The sequence below is a fragment of the Protopterus annectens genome, chromosome 11.part0 (genome assembly GCF_019279795.1).
Source record: "Protopterus annectens isolate FY-2018-M chromosome 11.part0, PAN1.0, whole genome shotgun sequence".
Lineage (NCBI taxonomy): Eukaryota > Metazoa > Chordata > Ceratodontiformes > Protopteridae > Protopterus > Protopterus annectens.
In genome coordinates, this window is record NC_056745.1 from 1,082,115,637 (window position 1) to 1,082,138,074 (window position 22,438).

The window sequence follows — 22,438 nt, forward strand, 5'->3', positions numbered from 1 at the left end:
CGGCACCGACAGTGATGGCTCCGAGGCCGATGTCGGAGCCGAACTCACCAGCGCCGAAGCCCGAGAGGGAGGGCGGGGTCGGACAAGGGTCCGATGCCACTCACCCCCTCGGAGCCGACGAGGGAAGTCCGGCGCCGAGATTCTTCTAAGGAAGAAATCGGAGCCGACGATGGAGCCGAAGACATTTGTATCGGCTCCGACGCTACCACAGTCTCGGTTCAGCGCCCGGCTCCGAGCTCAACGGAGTCGGAGGAGGAACATAATGAGGGACAGGGTCAGGCATCGACTGATGAGTCGGGCTCTGAAGCATTTGGGCCAGTGCCTTGGACTTGAGAAGTCGACTCACTACCCTCTGAAGGTCATGGTCCGAAAGCCTCGATGACCTAGAGGAGTGAGATCTATGGCTCCGTTCAGACAGCAGGGGAGATGCTGGAGCCGAATGAACGGAGCCAAGGGACGGTGACCTGGACCTCTTTCTAGATGTCGGTTCCGAAGGTCTGGTCGGAACCGACACAGGAATTTCCAATACCTCGGCTCCAGCCGGAGCCGAGGAACCCACAGAAACTGCAGTCTGAGACTCAGCGGCTCCAGCCGGAGCCGATGTAGACGGAGGTTTCGAAGCCTTAGGCCTCGGCTCAGAAGCTGGAGCCGAGGACCTAGAAGCCTTGGAGGGTTTTCCCGAAGGAACTGTAAGGGAACCCTCAGGCTTAAGTAAACCTCTCAAAATAAGTTTGTTTTTTCTTTCCTGCAGGACCCTGGGGCTGAAGCCGTGGCATACAGCGCAGGAGTCCTGCAGGTGTAAAGGTCCCAGGCAGTAGACACAAGAAGTGTGACCATCTGTCAGAGACATTTTCTGACAGCACGAGTCACACTTCTTGAAGCCTGAGACCTTTGAGTCTTTAGACATTATAGAAGGAAGTGTAACCACACACACACAGTCAAACACACTGATTACACCCTATACAAGTTTAAACTCAAAAAATAAAACACACTATCAAAGTTTTAAATTCTTTGAGAAAACACACACACACCACTAGGGGATGGAAAAGGCCCAAAGGCCCGAGGGAAGAACTTAAGAGTTCTTGTGGAAAAGGGAGATAATAGAAGAGAAAAGGGGACAAAATCCACTAAACTAAGGGAAACAACTGTTAAAAATTAAACTAAAGGGGTTTAAGTAGACTAAATTTTACTCTACAATAACTCACCAAGAAGCCGGTAGAAACCAAACACCTCGATCGCTGTAGCAGCAAACGAGATCTGAGGTAACTCACGCCTAGCATTGTGGGATATAAGGGGAGCCTCGAGCCGGTGGAACCAACTCTCGAGCTTTTAGAGTGGCCGAGTCGGAGCCGAGGTTGGCTCCGAACCCATCCAGCAAGAATGAAGGCGAGATAGACAACTTAACATCAAGAAGTTATGTACTCACCATAACGTTCGATGTATGTAGTCCATCTCGCCTCACATTCTTACCCGTAGGTTCGGAGCCGAATATCAGCTCCGACTCGGCCGATATTACTAGCTCAAAGTCTTTCACTGGCTGGGCTAAGCAGGTATCCCATGGTGCACTGCTCCATATCCCCAGATCTAGTTTGCTGTGAAATTCATTTATACTCCATGCACACATCACATCCAGGTAAAGAATAAGCTAAACAGGGGAACTCTGCAGGTAACAACCTAACCTCCAAATCCTCCAGGAAGGGGGAAGGTGGGAGGGTAAGTAAGAATGTGAGGCGAGATGGACTACATACATCGAACGTTATGGTGAGTACATAACTTCTTGATGTTATGTAGTCCTATCTCGCCTACATTCTTACCCGTGGTACAGTGTCTCTAGCACCTACATCCTGGGTGGCTCATAGGAAAATACTCCTGAGAACTGTAGAGCCAAAGGAAGACCTGCCCCTGGAGACCACGCCCAATTTGTAATGAGAAACAAATGTGTGAGGAGAAGCCCAAGTAGCTGCAGCACATATATCATCCATTGACAATCTGGCTTGATAGGCTGTGGAAGTGGAAACAGCCCGAGTAGTGTGAGCCTTGACCGGAAATGGCAGATTTTTACCTCCTGCTTGATAGATGAAAGAGATACAACTAGATATCCATCTAGACAGTGTGACCCTGGAGACAAGGGAACCCCTTCGGTTTTCTGAAAAGGAAACAAAAAGTTGGTAAGAGTTCCGGATATCTTTTGTTCGGTGTAGATAGAAGCGTAATTGTCTATGTACATCCAATTGGTGGAATCTAAATTCTGCCTTGTTGGAAAAGTGGGGAAAGAAGACAGGCAGCTCAATGGATTGATTTAGGTTAGACACGGAAGCCACTTTAGGAAGGAACAAAAGGTTTGGTCTGAGAGAGACCCTGTCTTTATGGAAGATTAAATATGGAGGCTTGATAGAGAGGGCCTGAATTTCTGAAACTCGCCTTGCTGAAGTGATTGCTGTTAAGAAGGCTGTTTTCCAGGTCAAGAATTTAAATTTGCAGGTAGCTGCAGGCTCGAAAGGTGGTAGAGTAAGGGCTTGTAGAACAAAATTGAGATCTCAGGGCATGATAGGTTCGGACACCGGGGGACGGAGCAACAGAGTTCCCTTCAGGAACGCCTTGCATAGTCTATGTGCCATGAGACTAGGCTCATGCGCTGAGTAGAAATTAGAGATCGCTGCCAGTTGAACTTTGATGGTGGCTGATGCAGAACCCTGATGAAAAAGCATGAACAAAAACTCCAGTACTGAATCTATTGGAGCTGTGTAAGGATCAATGCCTCTGGTATGTGCCCAGATAGAAAACCTTTTCCATTTGCTAGAATAAATCTTTCTAGTAGATGGTTTGTGAGAGGATGATAATATGTGAACCATTTCTGGTAAGAAATTATGAAGTCTGACTAACGATGGAAATGGAGCAGCCAGGCTGTCAACCGGAGGGTCATCAGGGAGGGGTGGAACTGTCCCGACATATGTGTCAGTAAATCTGGTTGAGGATCCAGGGTCTAAGGAGTATCCACAATGAAATGCTGAAGAAAGGGGAACCAAACTTGGCAAGGCCAGTGTGGAGCAATCAGAAAGATTCTGCTTCCCAAGGATTGCGCTTTCTGAATCACCTTTGACAGCAGGGGAAACGGAGGGAAAGCATAAAGCAGACAGGAGGGTCATTTGTGAACCAGAGCATCCCTGGGTGACTCCCCCTGTGGGGGGATCAGTGTGAAGTAGTTGCTGCATTTTGCGTTGAGGGGGCTGGCAAAAAGGTTGCAGCAAGGCTGACCCCATCTGCTGAAGATTCGCTCTGCAACCAGGCAATTCAGGGACCACTCGTAAGGCATCAGAATAGCTCTGCTTAGCCTGTCCGCAATCACGTTGGACTTCCTGGGAATGTGCATTGCCACCAGAAACCATTGGGAAGTTACTGCCTAATGCCACACTCGCATGGCCTCTCTGCACAGAGGGTAAGACCTGGTTCCCCCTTGCTTGTTTAGATACCACACTACTGACATGTTGTCTGAGTGTATCGCAATCATCCCTAGAGGAAGAACACTCTGAAGTGCCTGCAACACAAGTAGCACTGCTCTCATCCCTAGGATGTTTATATGCAGATGTATCTTGTGTTCTTGCCACGTGCCTTGGGCTGTCCTGCCAAGATAATGCCCCCCCACCCCATCTGGGAGGGAGGCGTCCGTGGTCACTGTGGCAACTGGGATGGGTGGAACGAAGGGCTTTCCGCCGTCCAAGTTGTCGGTGCACAGCCACCAACTGAGGTCATGCCTGCATCTGTCGGTGAGCAAGATGGGATGAGACAGTGTAAGTCTTTGGAGAGACCATTGAACAAAGAGGAGCCATTGGAGAATTCTCATGTGCAATCTCGCTAGAGGGACCAACATGATTGTTGCTGCCATGGTCCCTAGGAGCTGGAGAACCCATCTTGCCTTCTCTTGTCTCAGGGGCTGTGGTGAGACCAAAGGGCAGTGCTCGAAACTGGAAATGAATGGCCCCCAGCCAGAAGCGTAAGTGACTCCTGGATGCCCTGTCCATTTTCACATGGTAGTAAGCATCCTTGAGGTCGATGGAGCACATCCATATCTCCTCTACCAACAATGGGAGAATCGATTGTAGTGTGACCATACGGAACTTGGACTTGTGTATGTAGTTGTCCAGTTGGCTGAGATCTAGAATGGGTCTCAGGTCCCCTGTTCTTTACGGCACGAAAAAGAATCTTGAGTAAGTCCCTAATCCGATTTGGTCTGAGGGGACACGCTGGATGGCTCCTTTTTCTAGCAGCTGTGAGACCTCTGAGGCTGCTTGATCCCTTTGACTGGGTAGTACATCTGGAATGTTTCTGATTGGCGGGGGTTCTGATGAGAATGGAATGAGGTAACCTCTGGAGATTATCCGTAATACCCATCGGTCCTGGGTAATGCTTTCCCAGGCTTCCGGATATCAGGAAATTCGACCCCCGACTGGCTCCGAATAAGTGCAGCCAGGCACACCCTCAGGAACGAGAGTATGGAGAGCCACGAAAGGAGTCACGGTCTCCCAAATTGCGGGGGGCCCCTCTGCCTCTGGGGCGATGTCTCCCTGAATAAACCCCCCTCCCCTGCCTCTGGAGGAGGGTTCACCTTGTGCGGCAGGAAAAAACCTCTGTGATTTCTTGAACCACATCCCCCCCCCCCACTGGGCCTTGGGATAAGGCCTAGAAGGAAGGGAAAAATGGACCCCTATGGCAGACAGGGTCTTTCCCTCTTGCTCACACCTGGTGAGGGTGTCTTTCACTTTGGTCCCAAACAAAGAGGAACCATCAAAGGGGGCGTCAGTGAAGGAAGACTTGAAGGCCTCTGCAAAGTGACACAGGCACAGCCAGGCTTGCCTTCTAAGGGCGACCCCTGAGCTTGCTGCCCTACTCGCTCCCTCGGCTGCATACGAAATGAGCCGCATGGATGAGTTAACAATGGAGTTGAGGGTAGAGACCTGGGCGTTAACCGTCTGAGCCACTGCCTCAGGGACATTACCCGCAAGAGTATCTGCTAACTCTTTGAGGAGATCTCTCTGGAGCTGAGTGAAATGAGACAGGTAATTCAGGGACTATAATGTAAAGGTCGCTGACGAGAGGGCATGCTTCCCGTACCAATCCATGGTCCTAGACTCCTTGTTAGGAGGATGGACGGATGAAGAAGACTCTGCTACTTCCTTCTGAGTGGCTGCCACCACCACCATGGCATCTACAGGGACTCCTTCAAACAGAAACTCTTTGCCATGGGGGGTGGAAAGAAACTTGTTGGGACGCCTGGGCACGGGCTCCACAGAATCAGGGTTCTCCCACACTCTTCGACAGATCAGGTCAAGGAGTTCGAAGGGTAGAGACACCCAGGAGGCGGAGGGCTGAGCACCAAATGCCTTAAGGAATACTGACTCCTCCTCAGAAGGGGCTTTGGAAGGCCAGTCACCTCTTTGTTTCAGTATATCCAGGATATCGGAGAAGGAAACATCATCAGAGGATGACTTGGGGGACCCCTCCGATTCCTCAAGGTCAGTATCAGAGGTGAGAGACTCATCCTGGGAGTCTATGTGCTTCCTCTTACACGCTTTCTTTCTGGGGGGCTCCTCAGGCATGAACTCTTAAGGAACCTCAGAAATTTAGGGACCACTCGTGGGGGTATTCTTAGGCCCTGGTGCTCTGCTGTCCATGGATAGGTGGTGATCAGAAGCTCTCACCGGAGTGGTGGGAGACAGAGTGACTGACCCACCTGATGTAGCTGACGATCTGGCCAGCACGGTCCACATAGCCTCGAAGGCCCCCCCCCGAATCTGAGGAGCGACCAGTGTCCGAGGCCATGACGGGGGTCGGAGTTCTCCGAGCCGATGCACGGAGAGGGAGGCTCGGAACCGAAATAAGCCCCAAGATGTCCCCCTCGAGCCCGACCGAAGAATCCCGAGTCCCGAACCCTGAGGACGGAGTCGATGGGGTCAGAGCCAATGCCAGTACCGATGGAGCCGAATGGGGCATCGGAGCCGGCCTAGAAACATCACACAGTGCGGAACACTCCAGCTCCGAAGACAGAGATGCGCTCAGAGGAGGAATGATCAAAGATGGGGTCAGGACGGGCTCCGGAGCCAAAAACAATTTTGCCAAAACTGGAAGAGCCTCTGAACCACCCTATCAACATCCACATCCGAAAGGGTCCTGGGGGATTTGGAGGACAGGGATGGAGAATGAGATCTCCTCTCAGGAGAAGCTGGTCTGAGACTGGGCGATTGGCTCTTCCTAGGAGGTTCCAATACAATTGGAGCCGACGCCGCTTCCATCAATGTGGAGCCGAGGAGGTCGATGCAGTTTTTGAGATTTTCTCCGGCAGCTCCGATGAGGCTGACGGAGCCGGAGATCTCTTTTTAGACTTGCCAGATTTTGACTTACCACTGGAAGACGAATCCATAGCCTCTTCAAAGGAGGGTTTTAAAAGTTCCTTTGAGATTAGCTTATACTTTCTCTCTTGGAAAACTCTAGGGCTAAAAGCATGACAAAAACTGCAGGATTCCTGCAGATGGATGGCTCCTAAACAGTAGACACAAATGGAATGCCCATCGGTACTGGACATTTTGTACCCACATTTAGAGCACTTTTTAAAACCCGAAGGTTTGTGCTCTTTGGTATCCTTAGACATATTAACTACTATGACCTCAACGCAAAACCAAGTCTGAAACAATGCACAGGTGTTCACTCTATAAAGGCGGGAACGGCTCTAAAGTAACCAACACTAAACCAGTGACCAAACACACACAAAAAGGAAAAACAAACTCTGAACTAGGTATGACAAAGCACAAGGAAACAGAAGCCCAAACCTCTAAGTTAAACAGTCTGGACCGTACTCACACAGAAGACAACAGAGGCGAACTAGGCCCTCTAACTGAAACGGGCCTAGCCCGAGGGAACAGTCAGTGGAATACCATACAACAATCACACAATCACAATATTTTGACAAACTATACCAACTCAGGCGAACTTAGACAACAAGCTATGAAAATAGCTTTTGATAGAAATCCAAACTTTTCTTAATACAAGAAAAAGAAGGTACTTAGCCACAGCCAAGTGAGACCACGTCCGAGCTACACGAATGGCAAATGAGATCTGGGGATATGGAGCAGTGCACCATGGAATACCTGCTTAGCCCAGCCAATGAAAGACTTCGAGCTAGTAAAAATCGGCCGAGTCAGAGCCGATATTTAGCTCCGAACCCACGGGTAAGAATGTATGTGAGATAGGACTACATAACATCAAGGTTTCCTAGGACAGCATGCAGAAAGTACGAACTTTCAGAAAAGTACTGAGGTGAGAAAGATCCAGAATGGTTCTCCATGGGCCATCTTTTCTGGGTGCAAGAAACACCCTGGAGCAAAACCCTCTTTCCCTGAGGGGTGCAGGAACTTCTTCAATTGTTCCCTGATGTAGCAACCCCTAAATCACCTGTGGAAATAGATGCAGTTGGCTTCGAGGTGGTTTTGGAAGGCCCATGAATGGAGGAAGAGTTTTCCAGACCATGAAGTACCCTTAATTGATAATGAAAAGAACCCATGAGTTTTGAGTAATAGTTTCCCAAACTGGAAGAGACAGGGAAAGATGTTGAGAAAGAGGAATAAGACTGAGATTTGGTAGTCACAGATTACCTGGCTTACCTGGAAGGGGTTGCTTCTGGGAAGGAACTGGCTGCGAGGGTGTAGAATGAGGAGTTTTCCTACTTCCTTTTTTGCTTTTGGAAGTGGGCAGGCAAATTTGTTTTCTAATAAAGGAAGACTTTGAGGGATAATTCCTCTGAAATTTGGGGACAGGTGAAACAAAGATATGTTTTAAGTCCTGTAGATTCTCCTGCAAATATTTAAAGAAATCTGCACCTGCAGTCCCAACAAAGCACTGTTGTCTAAAGGAGCAGCGATTAATTTTGTTTTGATATCATCTGGAATTGGTTAAAATCTCAACCATAAACACCTACTAAGAACATAGCCAGATGCAATTGCCCTGGAAGATGCTTCTGCTGCATCATAGTTGCATTTAACGGAGTGGCAAGCTACCTAAGAAGAAGCTCCTAACACAGACCTCATCTGAGTTTTAACATCAGTGTCTGGGAGGTATAAAACTGCTTGAGCAGCTTGAGAAAGAAAGGCGAAAGCATATTTGGTAATGCAGGAATGGTAATTTATAGCATGGAAAAGTAAGGTGGCAGAAGTATAAACTTTTTATCCTGTTCTTTCCACACACTTGTGCTACTTATCAGAAGGGAGAAGCTTGGTGGATGGCAAAAGTTTGGAAGTTTTGTCAGAATCACTGGAAACCACTGCTGGATCTGCTGACGGACACCTGTAAAGAAATTTACAGTCTTCTGGCACTTTACAAAACTGATCATGCCTTTTAGGGGCAGTAACCTGAGAACCTGGGGCCTTAGATGCTAAGGAAAAAGCATCTAAAAAGGCTAGTAAGACTGGAGATACAGCAGAAGGGGAAGAAGAAACCATTTGTAAAAGATCATATCTTTTCTGCACATCAGAAACCCAAGAGCAGTTTTAATTAAATTATTCCCTAATTTTAGCTAAGGTTTCCCCAAATGTGATCTCTTCCATTGGTGAATCTGTGCCATTAGACTCTTGCTCAGAGGAAGCATATCCAAGGGGGGGGGGGGGGGTTGAGTAGAATAGGTGAAAGATTCATCCTCAGAAGAATCCTCATCCTCAGATGATTGAAACCCTAACTCTCTTGAGTGGAGAAGAAGTTAAAGGAGAAACATGATCAGCTGAAGAAGGTTTAAGAGCCATAAGTGCATTAAGCAAGCCTTGAGAAAAAGTTTCCCAGTCTGATTATAGAATCTTAGCTGCAGAAATGTGCTTGGTCTTCTGCTTCTTTTTTAACCTGATGTCAGCCTGATGGAAAGTGGAAGGACCCAACATAGGCCTGCACTCAATAATATTAGTTGGAATAGCCTCCCTGACTAGTATCTGAGTGATAGCACTAGGGCCTTCTGAAACAATGAGCCTTGGTTCCCCCTGCCTGTCTGATGTGGACATCTGCATGGTCTCTGAGGACATACCTAAGGCAGATTCCTTGACAGTGTCCAATATGGTACCCACCAAAATACCCGAGCCAACCTCAGGACAAATCTCTGGGTCTTCATCGACCTCAAGAGAGACATCAGAGGTAGAAGGCACAGCTGAAGATTCGAGCCCCTGCTTCTTGGCTTTCCTCTTCAAAAGAGACTTGACAGAAGTCCCAGATGTACCCTCCATAACATCCCTAGCTAACCACTTCAGTTGCCAATTTTTTTAATAAATCTTAAGGGATGAAAGATGGCTACATGGGGTCTTAGGGATGAAAGCCTGGCAAACAAAGCAAGATGTATGGTCGTGCATAGGCACCAAACAAAAGAGACCCAGGTTGTGGCTATCCTTTTGTGAAATCTTTCTTCTACATTGGCACTTACCTTTCCTGGATGACAGGAAATCCCCATAACAGAAAGCAGTAGCATGAGAAAAAAGAAAAAAAAAACAATGGGGCACTTATCTGAAAAGTAGACCAGCAGCAAATGACTCAGGCAAACAGATCTGACAATCAAAGATGGTGTTCAGACTGTAGCAGAGAAGTTTTGAGGATTGTACATGCGGACATTGCTTTTATGGCCAACATTCTCCTAAGCCATTTGTGTGATGTCTCACTTACTAGGAATACTTTAATATTATTGTGTACTGGCCAGATGCCAGGTTGTCCATGGCAGAGGATCTCTTTATGTAAAGAATACTGCAACACTGGCATAGAAGGACATCATTCCCTACTTAGATTGCCATTCTGTAAGGCAGTTACAATAAATCAGTTTTAGAAACAACGATCAGTGAGAAGAAATTATTTTTTTCAACAAAAATTGCTTTAAATGCTCTTAAAATGCTGGAAAACAGTAGTGATCTTAAATAATGAATAACAATTGCAATAAATCAAGTGCAAAAACTTATCTGGATGCAGTGGAAACAATTCATGATCACAGGCTAGGACGTCAAGCTTTGCTGAGTTCTGTGGAAATGAGTCACAGGCCAGTCCACCGTTAATTTTATCAACAAGACAGTCTCACCAAAAGAAGGGTTCATCTAGTGAGCGGCTATGGGTAGAAACAGTTTTCTTGTCCATGTCTCTTTCAGATATAAAGACTGTTTAATACTTAGAGGGAGGGGAAACCTTCCAAAAAGGAGTGGTGTGGGATCACCTACAGCATGAGACATCAGGTACATACTAAATGAGCATTCAAGGTTGGATGATGGCAACCCAGCATTGTAGAAGAGCATATCTGAGTCAAGACCTGGTTTTGAGAGACCTGCATGAGATCTAGCAAAAGCTTTACCTCACTCTCTCCATGGGTATGCTCCAGCATCTACAAAGATTGTTCCCACAATATGTCAAACAAATGACTTATGTGCAGACCCCGTAGGCTTAATTGGAGCAAAAGGACCAGCAGGAATCCTCCACTCTGGCTAGCGAGTCCTGCAATACCTGGGGAATAGACTCCCTGGTCTAAGTGCAACCACTGACACAATGTCAGGGACTTGATGGCTGCTCTATACAAGTTTGTCTGGACAGGTATACTGTGGATGCCTGAATACAGAAGAGGTATTACAAATACATCAAGACTCACCCCAAAGTTGATATCTGAGAGCATTTTTCTTGTTCCCTTCATCATTGGCCAATGATGGGTGTGAGCTCAATGCCTCACTAGTCAAGGAGGGACTTGCAGTTCATGATAAAAGTAAGTCTCAATGGACTTACCAGGAGAAGAATGTCATGAGTATGTGGCCCCCTACTGCAGTACCTTCTTCCTCAATTCTATCCATGTCCTGAACTAGTGCAAAGGGATCCTCCCACCTGTTCCTCTTAAGAGGGTTGTGGTAGGTGTCTCAAACTTTCCTCTTCTCCTCCTGAGTTTTGTTTTGTTAAGTTGAAGGACTGGTACGTATGGCACTACTTGATCACTTTCCACTCCAAGAAGTCAAGATAGTGCTGTTGTGTTTCCTAGGTTAGATTTCACTGATTCAGGCAAAGTTTTGAAATTTTCTTTAATGAATGTAATGACTGACAGCTTAATTGTGTGAAAAGCAGAAAAAGAACCAAACAGTACAGGAAAGTGGAAGCCATCCTGTTGTTTTTATTTATTCCTTTGACATTCTTAATTAGTAGGTGGGCAAGTCAAAATACCTTTTCCAGCCATGATCCAGGCCAATAAGAAGTTACACATTTACATAAAGCAAGAATAAACCCAGGGTAAAGCAACATTCAACACACAGAATCTTTACACAGTAAAATATTTGCACACATCTAATAAATGGCATTCTTTAAATTGTTTTTCAATGAGACTTCAGTGAAAGCAGCAATGGGTTGGTAAACTGGTCTACTGACTGTTTTCAGTCATGATTGAACATGGCAATTCATACTAAACCCAGCAATGTACATCATAATATTGCATAAACATCTTACTCTACCACTTCAGTAGAAGATGTCTAGCTTGGGAAATACCTATAGGGAACCATTGGTTATTGAAATAATAACAACAATGAGAAACAACTCTGCTTTCCCTCAACGGATGAAGCAAAACCTAGACTAGGTTACCCATTATCTTAAAAACAAGAACACACTGGCAGATTTGTTTCCGGTGCTCCAAAAGGCTACCTTTTGAAACAGGTGTAGTCCTTTATAACTCTCACATCTTGAGTAAGGCATCACTAAGCCACTAAAGCAATCTTGGATGTCTTTTCCCCAAGAGTTAGGCCAAGCCAGACTGTGCTACTTCCTTGCTCCAAGACTCTTTGATTACACGGTATATTACAGAGTTCTAAAACTGTGTTTCTTCAACAGGGTATCAACATCCTGAATTTAAAAGTTTAAAAGAAAAGAGGGTTAAGTAAAAGAGCCATCCTTACTGCAACTGGCATCCTATTAGCCTTTCAGTAAGACAGGCCAGTTACTCTCTGCCATTTGACAGAGAGATGAATATAAACAGCTTATACTACATGGTCAAAATTATATTGTGCAGGGAGTTTAGTTTAATTAATGCAGAGGGTATCTGAAATGAGAAAACATTACTTATCTCAACAGCAAGAAGGACTTCCTTACTGAGCAAGTTTGAAAGCCTACAAGAAAATTTTACAAAAACAATAAACCATTTGAGAATAACACAGCAAGCTTTTATTTCGAATACTGAAAAATAGCGACTAGGCAAACTTTCTTGGTTTGAAACATATAACAAGGGTAGACACACTATATAACAAAAGTCATTCTGTTGATAAATTCCTCAATAAGTGAGAAAAGTCAGAAAATAAGAACTTGAAAAACTTGAGGAAATTAATAACTGAGGAGCTTCTGGAAACTGTGTGCAAAATTCTTCTCATGGAGACCTATTGTCTGTCATAGGACACATTCACAGAGTTTTCATGGCAGGAATACAGAAGTAGATTATCTGGCCTTTTTTTGGCTAATCTCCCTCAGAAGCCCAAGCGCATTCTTGCACCAAGATCAATGGCAGCACAGAAAGATGCCTTGCCTCTGCAATAAATAAGCCAACTTCAGGAAATTAGCCTTGTTGTAATTACTGGACTTGAATTCACAAGGTTTAATGTATCTAAGCTCTACTTTTAACACCTCACAAAACAGAAAATGAGTGCAACAAAAAGGAGAGGAAGGAGAGAAAACAAACACTGTCTCCCTATTGTAATTCCAATACTCATACATGTAAGCAACGGAATAACAAAACAAACAAAAAAAAAAAATAATAACTTTGAAAATACAAGAGACCAGTAACATGCACTGCTCTTCTTTAAAACTGTCTTTTGCATGAGACAGAAGCCCCCTCCAGTTCATTTTAAGGGATAAGCAACCCATTCACTAATATATACAAGCTCTAACACTACCATGCCTTGAAGAAAGGGTAATACTCTGAGAAACAGCAACCTCAGACTTAATATATATAAGTCCACACTTTTGCTGATTTAATCTAGATCTTCCAAGACTCACACTAATGTGTCTTGGAATATCGAAAAGCGCACACGTCACAATATTTACAGGAATACTTTAATGCATAATCCCTGTAAATATTTCACTATCAATTCATTATAGTACATTTTTACAGGGGCTTTAAGGAAGGGCCTTCAAAGATAGAAAATGTGATAAAGGATGGCATCAAGCTGAAATATTAAGAAAGGAGGTAAAGAAATGAAATGTGCTACCAGTGTCTATCTTGGATCATCTTTCTTACTCAAAAATATTCAAACAAGCGTGAATAATTTAATTACACAATAGTAGACTATGTGGCCAAACAGAATCTGTCTCAATGTACACATCAACTAAACGTAATGGCAGAAGGTAATCTCTGAATGGAGTCCCCATCCCAAGGCAGAGAAAAGTTAAAGTGATTATATTAAGAGCAAGGGAGCAAGTGACATGGCCCATTTTATGGCGGATGTGGGGGGGGCACAGAAAATTATTTTGGCCACTATGCTGTGGGCAAAGTTTGCAGCTGATTTACAGCTTTGGATGATCAGCCTAGGTCATAACGGGAGATGAGAGTTTTCATTTGCATGAGGAAGATAATTCTGAGACCTTCACTTTTCACATGATAAACAGGATAACAAGTGGGATGACAAAGTGAAAGAACACATATCACACAATTCACAAAGTACAAATTATTTTTCAGTTATTCTGTATTTTTATATATCATATTCATGTACACAATAAGGTTAAAGAACAGCTACTTACCATTCCTCTGAAAGTTCCTTCTCTTTTTGTTTTGTAAAGCTGTGGTTAGTGTCAGTTGTCTGACTCTTCTCTGATAATCTTGATACTGTTCTGCTCTTAGAGCTGGTGTTAAAGAAAATGAAAGTTATGCACTTACCATAGCCATAATGATAGATCTGTGTTGTCTGATTTCATCCTTCTTCAATGGTTGGGTATTAAGATCCAATCCAGATTTGACTTCGGCCACTTTAGACTTTGGATCCAAAGCTCAGGCTCCTCCTTTTACCCATAATCCCTTCCTGCCCATGTAGTTACCACAGAATAAGCTGCCAAAACTTTATCAAGGAAAAATCAAAGTTACCCCATTAATTTCTCTAGAGCTTGAAGAGCATATGAAGAAACCCAGGTAAAAATCAATACAGTCATAGCAGGAACCAAGAGACAATAAGGAAGAAGGATTGTGGGGGGGGGGGTTCAGGAAGGATGGAAGCAGATCCACCATTATGGTAGGTAATAACTTTTGTATTTGATGTTGTCTCTTCCATTCATTCCTCAACAACTGGGACAGAGTCCCCAGCTAAAAAAACTCTTGGGTGGTCTCATGGAAGTATGTTCCAGATAACTGCTGAACCAAAATCAGACCCAGATGATTGCTGAACCAAAAGCAGACCTATCTTTGGAATCTAAGTCCAGTTTATAATGAGAAATGAAGGTATGAACATTGGAACAAGTGGCTGCAGCACAAATATCATCAATGGAAACTACTGAAAATAAAGCAGTAAATGTGGACACAAATCTAGTCGAATGAGCCTTGAGAGGTTTGAATAAGGTCAACTCTTTTTCTCTGTATACATACAAAATGCAGTCAGATAACCATCTACAAAGACTCACTTTAGAAACTTCTTGTCCCAGTCTGGATGTAGAAAAGGAAACAAACAGCTTATCAGACTTACTAATTTTCTTTATATGGTGAAGTTAAAGCATAGTTGATGATGAACATTCAACAAGTGCAGCAATGTACTCTCCCTTGTTGGTAAAATTTGGAGAGAAGACTGGAAGACTGATAAATTAAGTGAAATTTCTGTAGTCACCTTTGGAATAAAAGATGGATTATTTTGCGGAGTCACTCTACCCTCATGTAAAACCAGATAAGGAGGTTTGCAAATGAGTGTGTGTAATTCTGATATTCTCCTACAGGGTTTTCCAAGCTAGAAATCTATGGTTCACCTTGGCTGCAGCTTCAAAAGGAAGTCTAGTCAAAGCTTGTAAGAGAATGGTGGTATCCAAGGGGGAGCAGGGTCCTTAAGGGGAGGTCTGTGAAGGAAGGTACCCCTGAGGAATGAATTTGGATAGTTTAAGGAAAGTGATAGTAGACTGATTTTCTCAGATGTTAAAATTCTAAATGGCTGCTAGCTGACAATAGCAGAGTAGCTGTCTCCATCATAAAAAAGTGAAGGCAGAAAATCTAAAGCAGCTGGAAGAGGAGCAGAAAAGCAATCTAGATTTCTATTAGAATCCCAAAATGAAAATCTTTTCCACTTCCTTCTGTAAATCTTTCTGGCAAATGGTTTCAGTGCAGAAGTAAGACCGTGGATCACCCGAGAGTAGAGCCTAGGCTATCTAGTCATCATTAGAAGTGGAGAAACAAAGCGGTCAACCTGAGGGCTTGAATGTCTGGGTTAAACAGAAAATCTGGATTGGCATCCTGTACTCAAGGCAGGTCTATTAGATGAGGCTAGATGAAGGGAAACCACACCTAGCCAGAATAGAGCAATGAGGATGACTGTGACCTTCCTCACCAAGTCTTACTTCAGGAAGTTTGGAATAAGATACCCACACCTCCAGGTTGGTGGCAAAGCACGAAGCATCAGAGACTATCCATGTGCAACTAACAGTGGGTAAAACTGCCTTCCAGTTTATAGCCTGCTACAGACCACCCTCCCAAATCCAGGAACCCCACTCGGCCTTCCTGAGAACACTGGAAAATATGAAGGTCTCTCCAAACACCATTATATTGGGCAACTTCAACTACCCAAACATAGACTGGGAGCATTACTCTAGCTCCAACACCCTAGTCCAAAGGTTCCTAGAATTTATAAACTCAAATGCTATGGAACAACTTATTACCACTCCCACAAGAGGGGAAAACATACTGGACCTGATCATCACCAACATGGGGACTCTATGCTCCAGACCAGAAGTGTATCCCTCACTGGTAAGATCAGACCATAAACTAATCTCACTGGATATTCACATCCCAACCCCACCCCCTGCCCAGAAAACGACAGTGAAAAACTTCTCTAAAGCAAATTTCACACTCCTCAAAACCGAGGTGGAATCCTTCAAAGCCCCGGGGCCTGTGGAAAATACGGCCCAGACCACAGAATCCTTTATAAACGCATTCTATGAACACCTTCAGGAATGCATGGATCATGCGATCCCAAATAAAACCAAGACCCAATCCTCCAAAGGCAGATGTCCTGTCTGGTGGACCCCAGCCATAAACAAACTATACAATAGAAGGAGGAAGCTACTAAATGATAGTGCAAAATCCCAAAAAGGGAAGGCATCACTGATCAGTATTAGCAAAAAACTACGGGCACTCATAAAATTGTCTAAGGCCAGCTTCGAGAGAAAAATTGCACAGGACACTAAGGATAATCACAAGGCTTTCTTTAGTTATGTTAGGAACCTGGGTGGTAATTCCCAGATATGCTCAGAATTAGTCCAAAATGACAAAAAATACACCGAATCCACAGACATTGCCAACATCCTAGCTGACAGGTTCAGCGCAAACTTCTCCCCCCACCTTCCCCACCAAAAGGGCAAATATCTATCCTAGCAGAGTGCTGCCCCCCTGACATCTCAGATGCTCAGGTAAGAGCCACCCTCTCCAAAGCAAAAAACACAGCATCAATGGGACCAGACGGTGTCCCGGGCTGCGTCCTACATGAACTCCAAGAAAAGCTAAACCCAAACATAAAACTACTGTTCAATCTCAGCCTTACTACAGGATATGTGCCCAAAGAGTGGCGTACAGCAACAGTGATCCCTCTCCATAAAGGTGGTGCCTCAACGGATCCTGGAAACTATCACCCCATAAGCCTGACTAGCTTGGTCTGCAAAGCTATGGAAAGGATCATCATGGACCTCATAAATAAAGATATTGGGGACCTACAGACACTGGATCCTACCCAGTTCGGCTTTGTTAAGGGCAGATCCTGCCTCTTAAACCTGGTTGATTTCTTTGAAACAGTCACCAAGGCCATTGACAAGGGGAAGGTGGTCCACACAGCCTACCTGGACCTCGCAAAAGCCTTCAATACAATACCCCACTTGGGCATTATAGATAAGCTCACCAGCTTAAATATAAACCCCTATGTCACTAGATGGATTGCAAACTGGCTCAAGGACAGAACCCACATGGTTAGAATTGCTGGAGCCATGTCAGACTCCAAACCAGTTACAAGTGGTGTCCCACAAGGCTCAGTCCTGGGACCTCACTTGTTCGGTATATATTTCTCGGAGCTACAGGCCAGCACGGAAGGACTGTGGCTGAACAAGTTCGCAGATGACTGCAAACTGGGCGCCATAATCGACTCTCCAGCCGACACAAGCATCCTCCAAAAGGGCCTCATAGAAACAGACAACTGGTGCCATAGCCATGGCCTCAAGCTAAATGCCAAAAAGTGTATAGTCATCCCCTTTGGCAAAAACAAAGTGCCCACAAATTACCACATAGGTGGTAATCCATTAAGTACAGAAGAAGTAATTAGGGACCTGGGGACCCAAGTTGATAGCAATCTCTCATTTGACAACCACGTGGCCAAAGTGGTTAGAAAAACATTTTATATAGCCCCACCTAATCATGAAGGGATTCACATCTAGATCAGGGGAGGTCATTGTGCCTCTTTACTCATCCCTCATCAGGCCCATAATTGAGTACAATGCCCCTTTTGGGATATACCTTACCAGACACCTGCAGCAACTGGAAAGACCCCAAAAGTACCTCACCAAGAGGATCAAAGGGCTCAAACAGATGTCATATGCTGCCCGGTTAAAGAAACTCCAGCTCTACTCAGTGGCATGCCGCCTGTTCAGAGGCGATCTGTGCCTGATGTATAAAGCCATGTCCAACCCGGAATTAATGGACATGCTGCACCTCAGAAAATCCAAATCCCATCGAGCTATGCGCTCGAGAGACTTGAACCTCAGCAATGAAATAAATAGGACATGCTGGAGGGACAGATTCATAACCCAGGGGCTCCCTTCACTCTGGAATAAAATCCCAGTCCAGGTTAGGCAGAGTCCCTCATTGACTCTCTTCAAGAGGAATCTTGATGAGTGGATGGGAGATCATAGGTTTACCCCGGGTATCACTTCTGTGTCACTGTTAGACAGAGGCACAGTATACTAACCTCGAAAAAGGGCATAGCAAAATAAATTTAAAATGGGTGGCGAAAGCCAAACACATTCTGGCTAGGCTTATAAATGCCCTAGGGCAGATAGCCTAGTATGAACCTATGAACCTATAAGAGGAGTAGAAGGAGAAACATACTGAAGTGTGGGATACAAATGTGGGTAAAGCATCCCTCAGCAATTCCCCCTCCTGGGCAATTACAGCAAAGTACCTGCTGCACTTCATGTTGTATGGGGAGGCAAAGAGATCACAGCATGGTTGAACACAGTAGCAGAAAATCTGCTCTGTTCTTCCACCATCATACTGAGGGACCACTCATAAGGTAGAAAGATAGAGCTGCTCAACCTGTCTACCAGACAACTGGATTTCTCTAGGATGGGCAATGCTACAAGAAAGAGGTGGGAAGACATCACCTACTGCCAAACTCTCACAGCTTCTCACCATAATGGGTACAAATGTGTTACCCTTTGCTTGTTGGTGTACCAGACTGCTGACAAGTTGTCTGTCTGACTGGATATTACTCTCAGAAGGAAACGGTCCTTGATCACCTGAAAAGCTAAGAGGATTGCCCTCATCTCCAGAATGTTGATATGAAGACTGATCTCAGAAGGGGACCACGTGCCTTGGACTGTCCTTCCCATGTAGTGCCCCCCACCCTAGCTGGGAGGCATCCATGGCAACTGTGGCTTGGGGAAGAGGCAGAACAAAGGAACGACCTTGGGAGATCTTTGGGGACTTCAGTCACCATTGTATATGTGCTCTGTAAATGTTCGTAAGAAGTACTTGGAAGTTTATGGGTTGACAATTGATACACTACTGAAATGAAATTGCCAAGTGAAAAACTCTTGTGTAATATCTGGCAAAAAGGGCACAGGTACTGAAGCAACCACAGATCCTAGAAGGTGAAGAATTTTGCTGGTGGCTTCTGACAGGAAAGGTGGCCTGTTTGTGAATGGTGGCAATCTTGTCCTCTAATAGCTTTGCTATTTTGGAATTTGTATCCAGGTGCACTCCTATGAACTGTATTGTCTGAACAGGGAGGAACTTGACTTGACTTAGTTCACCATGATGCCTAGTTCATTGCAAAGTTGGAGCAAGGAGTCCCTGTCACAGATGAGAAAATTCCTGGTGGGAGCAGTGATAAGTCAGTCATCCAGGTGTGGGAACATCTGGAATCCTTGCAGTCTGAGGCAAGCTGTGACCACTAGCATACACTTGGTGAACTCCCAGGAATCTGTGGAGAGACCAAAGGGTAGGGTTCTGAAATGGAAATGACTATCTCCCAGGAGAAACCTTCCAGACAGCTTGCCCATCTTTATGTGGTAGTACACATTGTCTAACAAGCACATTTAATTGTCCTTTCTCTATAATGGGAGAATTCACTGTACCATGACGATGCAGAATTTCAACTGTTTGACATATTGATTTAGATGGCTGAGATCCAGAATTGGCCTAAGGTCCCCATTCTTTTCTGAAACTTACTTGACATTCTTTTTGGTATCAAAAAAGAATGGGGACCTTAGGCCAATTCTGGATCTCAGCCATCTAAATCAATATGTCAAACAGTTGAAATTCTGCATCGTCATGGTACAGTGAATTCTCCCATTGGTGGGACCTCCTGGAAGACTTGATTGGCAAATCAGCTTTCTTACTTCTGGAACTGCTGCTTTTCTTAGGAAGGGTGTAACGTTAGGGATCTTTCATGAAAGAAGGGGATAAGACAGACAAGGGATTGAGTAGCCACTAGTTATGATCTTGTGCGCCCACTTGTCTTGTGTGGTGGGCATCCAGGCCTGGAGATTGCAGAGATAAGTGTCCCCCAACTTCTTCTAGAGTGTGGTAGTTAGAGAACCATATGGGAGTGTTGAAAATGCCTCTTGGAGAAAGGACCACAGAAGCCCTGATTTTGCAAATCACCTCTGCTGCAGGGGCAATTTTCAGCATTAGAGTCCCCCACTCTGCGTCAGTGGGTCTATCTCCAGAAGTGACAAAATCACAGCTTCTTCTCTTTCCTCTGGCTCCTACAGGAGATCAAGAACTGTATTCCTACAGCAGAAAGGGTTTTTCCATCTTGCTCACTTCCGCTGAGCATCTCTCTAACTTTAGGCCCAAAGACTGTCACACCATCATGATGGGCATTGACAAAGGATGTCTTGAAGTGCTCCACAAAGTCAAACAACCACATCTAAAAATGTCTCCTTATGGTAATGCCGGTGCCCGCAGCTCCTGAAGTCCCCTCAGCTAAGTTGGAAATGAGCCACATTAAGATGTTCGAAAGGGACTGGAGGGTGGCCAACTGGAAGTCCACAATTTTCTTCTTGTTTGCAGAAATGGACCTAGAATGAAAGATTAGGAGAGCTCCTTTGACAAATCCCTCTGGAAACATGTCACATGTGCCAGATGGTTCAGAGCCCTCAGTGTGAAGTTGCTGAAGTGTAAACCCACTTCCCATATCTGTCCTACTCCCTGAACTCTCTGGTGGGAGGTTGGCTAGGACAGCTTTCTTCAGCAAGCTCCTTTTTGGTGGCCATCATCACCATCAACCCCACCATGGAATCAATGACGGGACTCTTGCTGCAATGTGGGCGATCTTTAGGCAATACCAAGAATTCACCCAGCTTGCATGGGATAGGTTTAGCCACATCCAGTTCCTTCCATGCCCACTTTGAGATTAGGTCGACCATTTTGTCCATAGGAGGGATCACCCAAGAAGTAGATGGGCTGGTCCTGAAAAGCCTCAAGTAAGTCTGATTTCTCCTGGGAGGGGGCTTTGGAGGACAATCCACCTTTCTGTCTTAACAGTTCAAGAGTCTCTCCAAATGAGACATCCTCGGGGGGGGGGATCTGGAGGACCCATCCCTTTCATCAAAGTCAGTGCCTTGAGTAAATGACTCCTGGGAGGAGTCAACATGCCTCCATTTGCATGCATGCTTCCAAGGAGCTTCTATGGTGAGATAAGAAGGCTCAGAAGAAGAGTGGAACTCCTGAGGATGGGCTGTTCTGGGGCTAGACAGAGCCAGCTGTCCCAATGGGATAAGATAAGCAGGATCAGGACCCAAGGGCATTCTATGAAGGATGGATGGATGGACCCGTGTGTGCTCACCAAAAAGGGAGAATGTATTCTTGAAGGCTTCATTCACTGAAACCAAGGGAGGACCTAAGACCACTCTGGACTGAGCCAAAGCTTCCACTCCAGACTGATTCCAGTATCTGGGTCAGCCAGTCTCCAAAGCCAAAGCCAAGCTGTCTAATGCTATGGCTCTGAGAGAAAGGAAGAGCTCAAAAAAATTCTTAGACATTCACATCTCTCTGAATCCTGCACCAAATTTTGGTTCCAAGAACCAACCAGATTTAAGCCACTCAGAATAGGTTGGATCAGAAAAATCACCAGACTTGAAGACAACTGGGTCTTTGGATCCAATGTGGACAGATCTTGCATAAATCTTGGGTCCACAGGCATCCTGAATCCAACAGGTGTATCAGGGTAGGAATGAAAATGCGATGAAAGGAAGTGTCTATGCTCATGGGTCTGTCAGTGCTCGGAGCCAGGAGAACACCCAAATGGATCCAAAATGGGGGTTGGATCCAAAGATTTCAGGTGTATTAGAGCCATATCCAAAGAGGGATATGAAGGCGAACAGTCTATGTCTGTTAGATTGGGAAGCTGCAGAAGCAGACTGGATAGGAAGGAACAAATCAACTGCAGGGGCAGGGAGAAGTCTCTTTAAAATGAGATTATTCATATGATCAGTAACAGCCCAAGGACCAAACTATTCATTGAGATGGGCATCTCCAAGACAGTACACATATTTAGTGTGCAAATCTGAACTTGGGATCTTATGGTCACAGGTCACGCATTTTTTGAAGCTGGAAGTTTGACAGCCATCCTGCAAAAAAGATTAGTAGACAGCAAATAGTATAAAACCTACAAATATAGGCACACACAATAAAGCTAATAAGAAAAAAAACTATGCTAATAACATACACTATGAGCAAGACAGGAAAACACTATCACTAAAGGCTGAGAAAGGTTGTCAGGGGCGTGACAGAAAACTGACAAGAAGTAACCCCTAACTACTAATAGTCAATTCTTAAAGTGTTAAACCTAGTAATGGGAGAAAGGCATCAATTGGGTTAGGAAAGGAATATAAATCATAAAAGTTGTTCAAAACAACGTGAAAAATGACTTGCAGTTATCTACAGTGGACTTGAACAGTTTGAACCATGCCCATATTGCACGAGCAGCAAAGAAGATTTGAAGTAACAAGATGGGCAAGAGGGTATTGT

At 44.9% G+C, this 22,438-nt stretch overlaps 1 protein-coding gene across 3 annotated transcripts in view; it reads right to left on the bottom strand.

The window, feature by feature from the left end:
* The window catches only part of LRRIQ1 (leucine rich repeats and IQ motif containing 1), a 3,765,329-nt gene that overhangs the window by 1,434,310 nt on the left and 2,308,581 nt on the right, over positions 1–22,438 (bottom strand). For all 3 annotated transcript variants that reach the window (XM_044088432.1, XM_044088431.1, XM_044088433.1), the window contains one exon: positions 13,753–13,854. In XM_044088432.1, the coding sequence (XP_043944367.1) occupies positions 13,753–13,854 (102 nt within the window). The remainder of the gene's footprint in view (positions 1–13,752; positions 13,855–22,438) is intronic.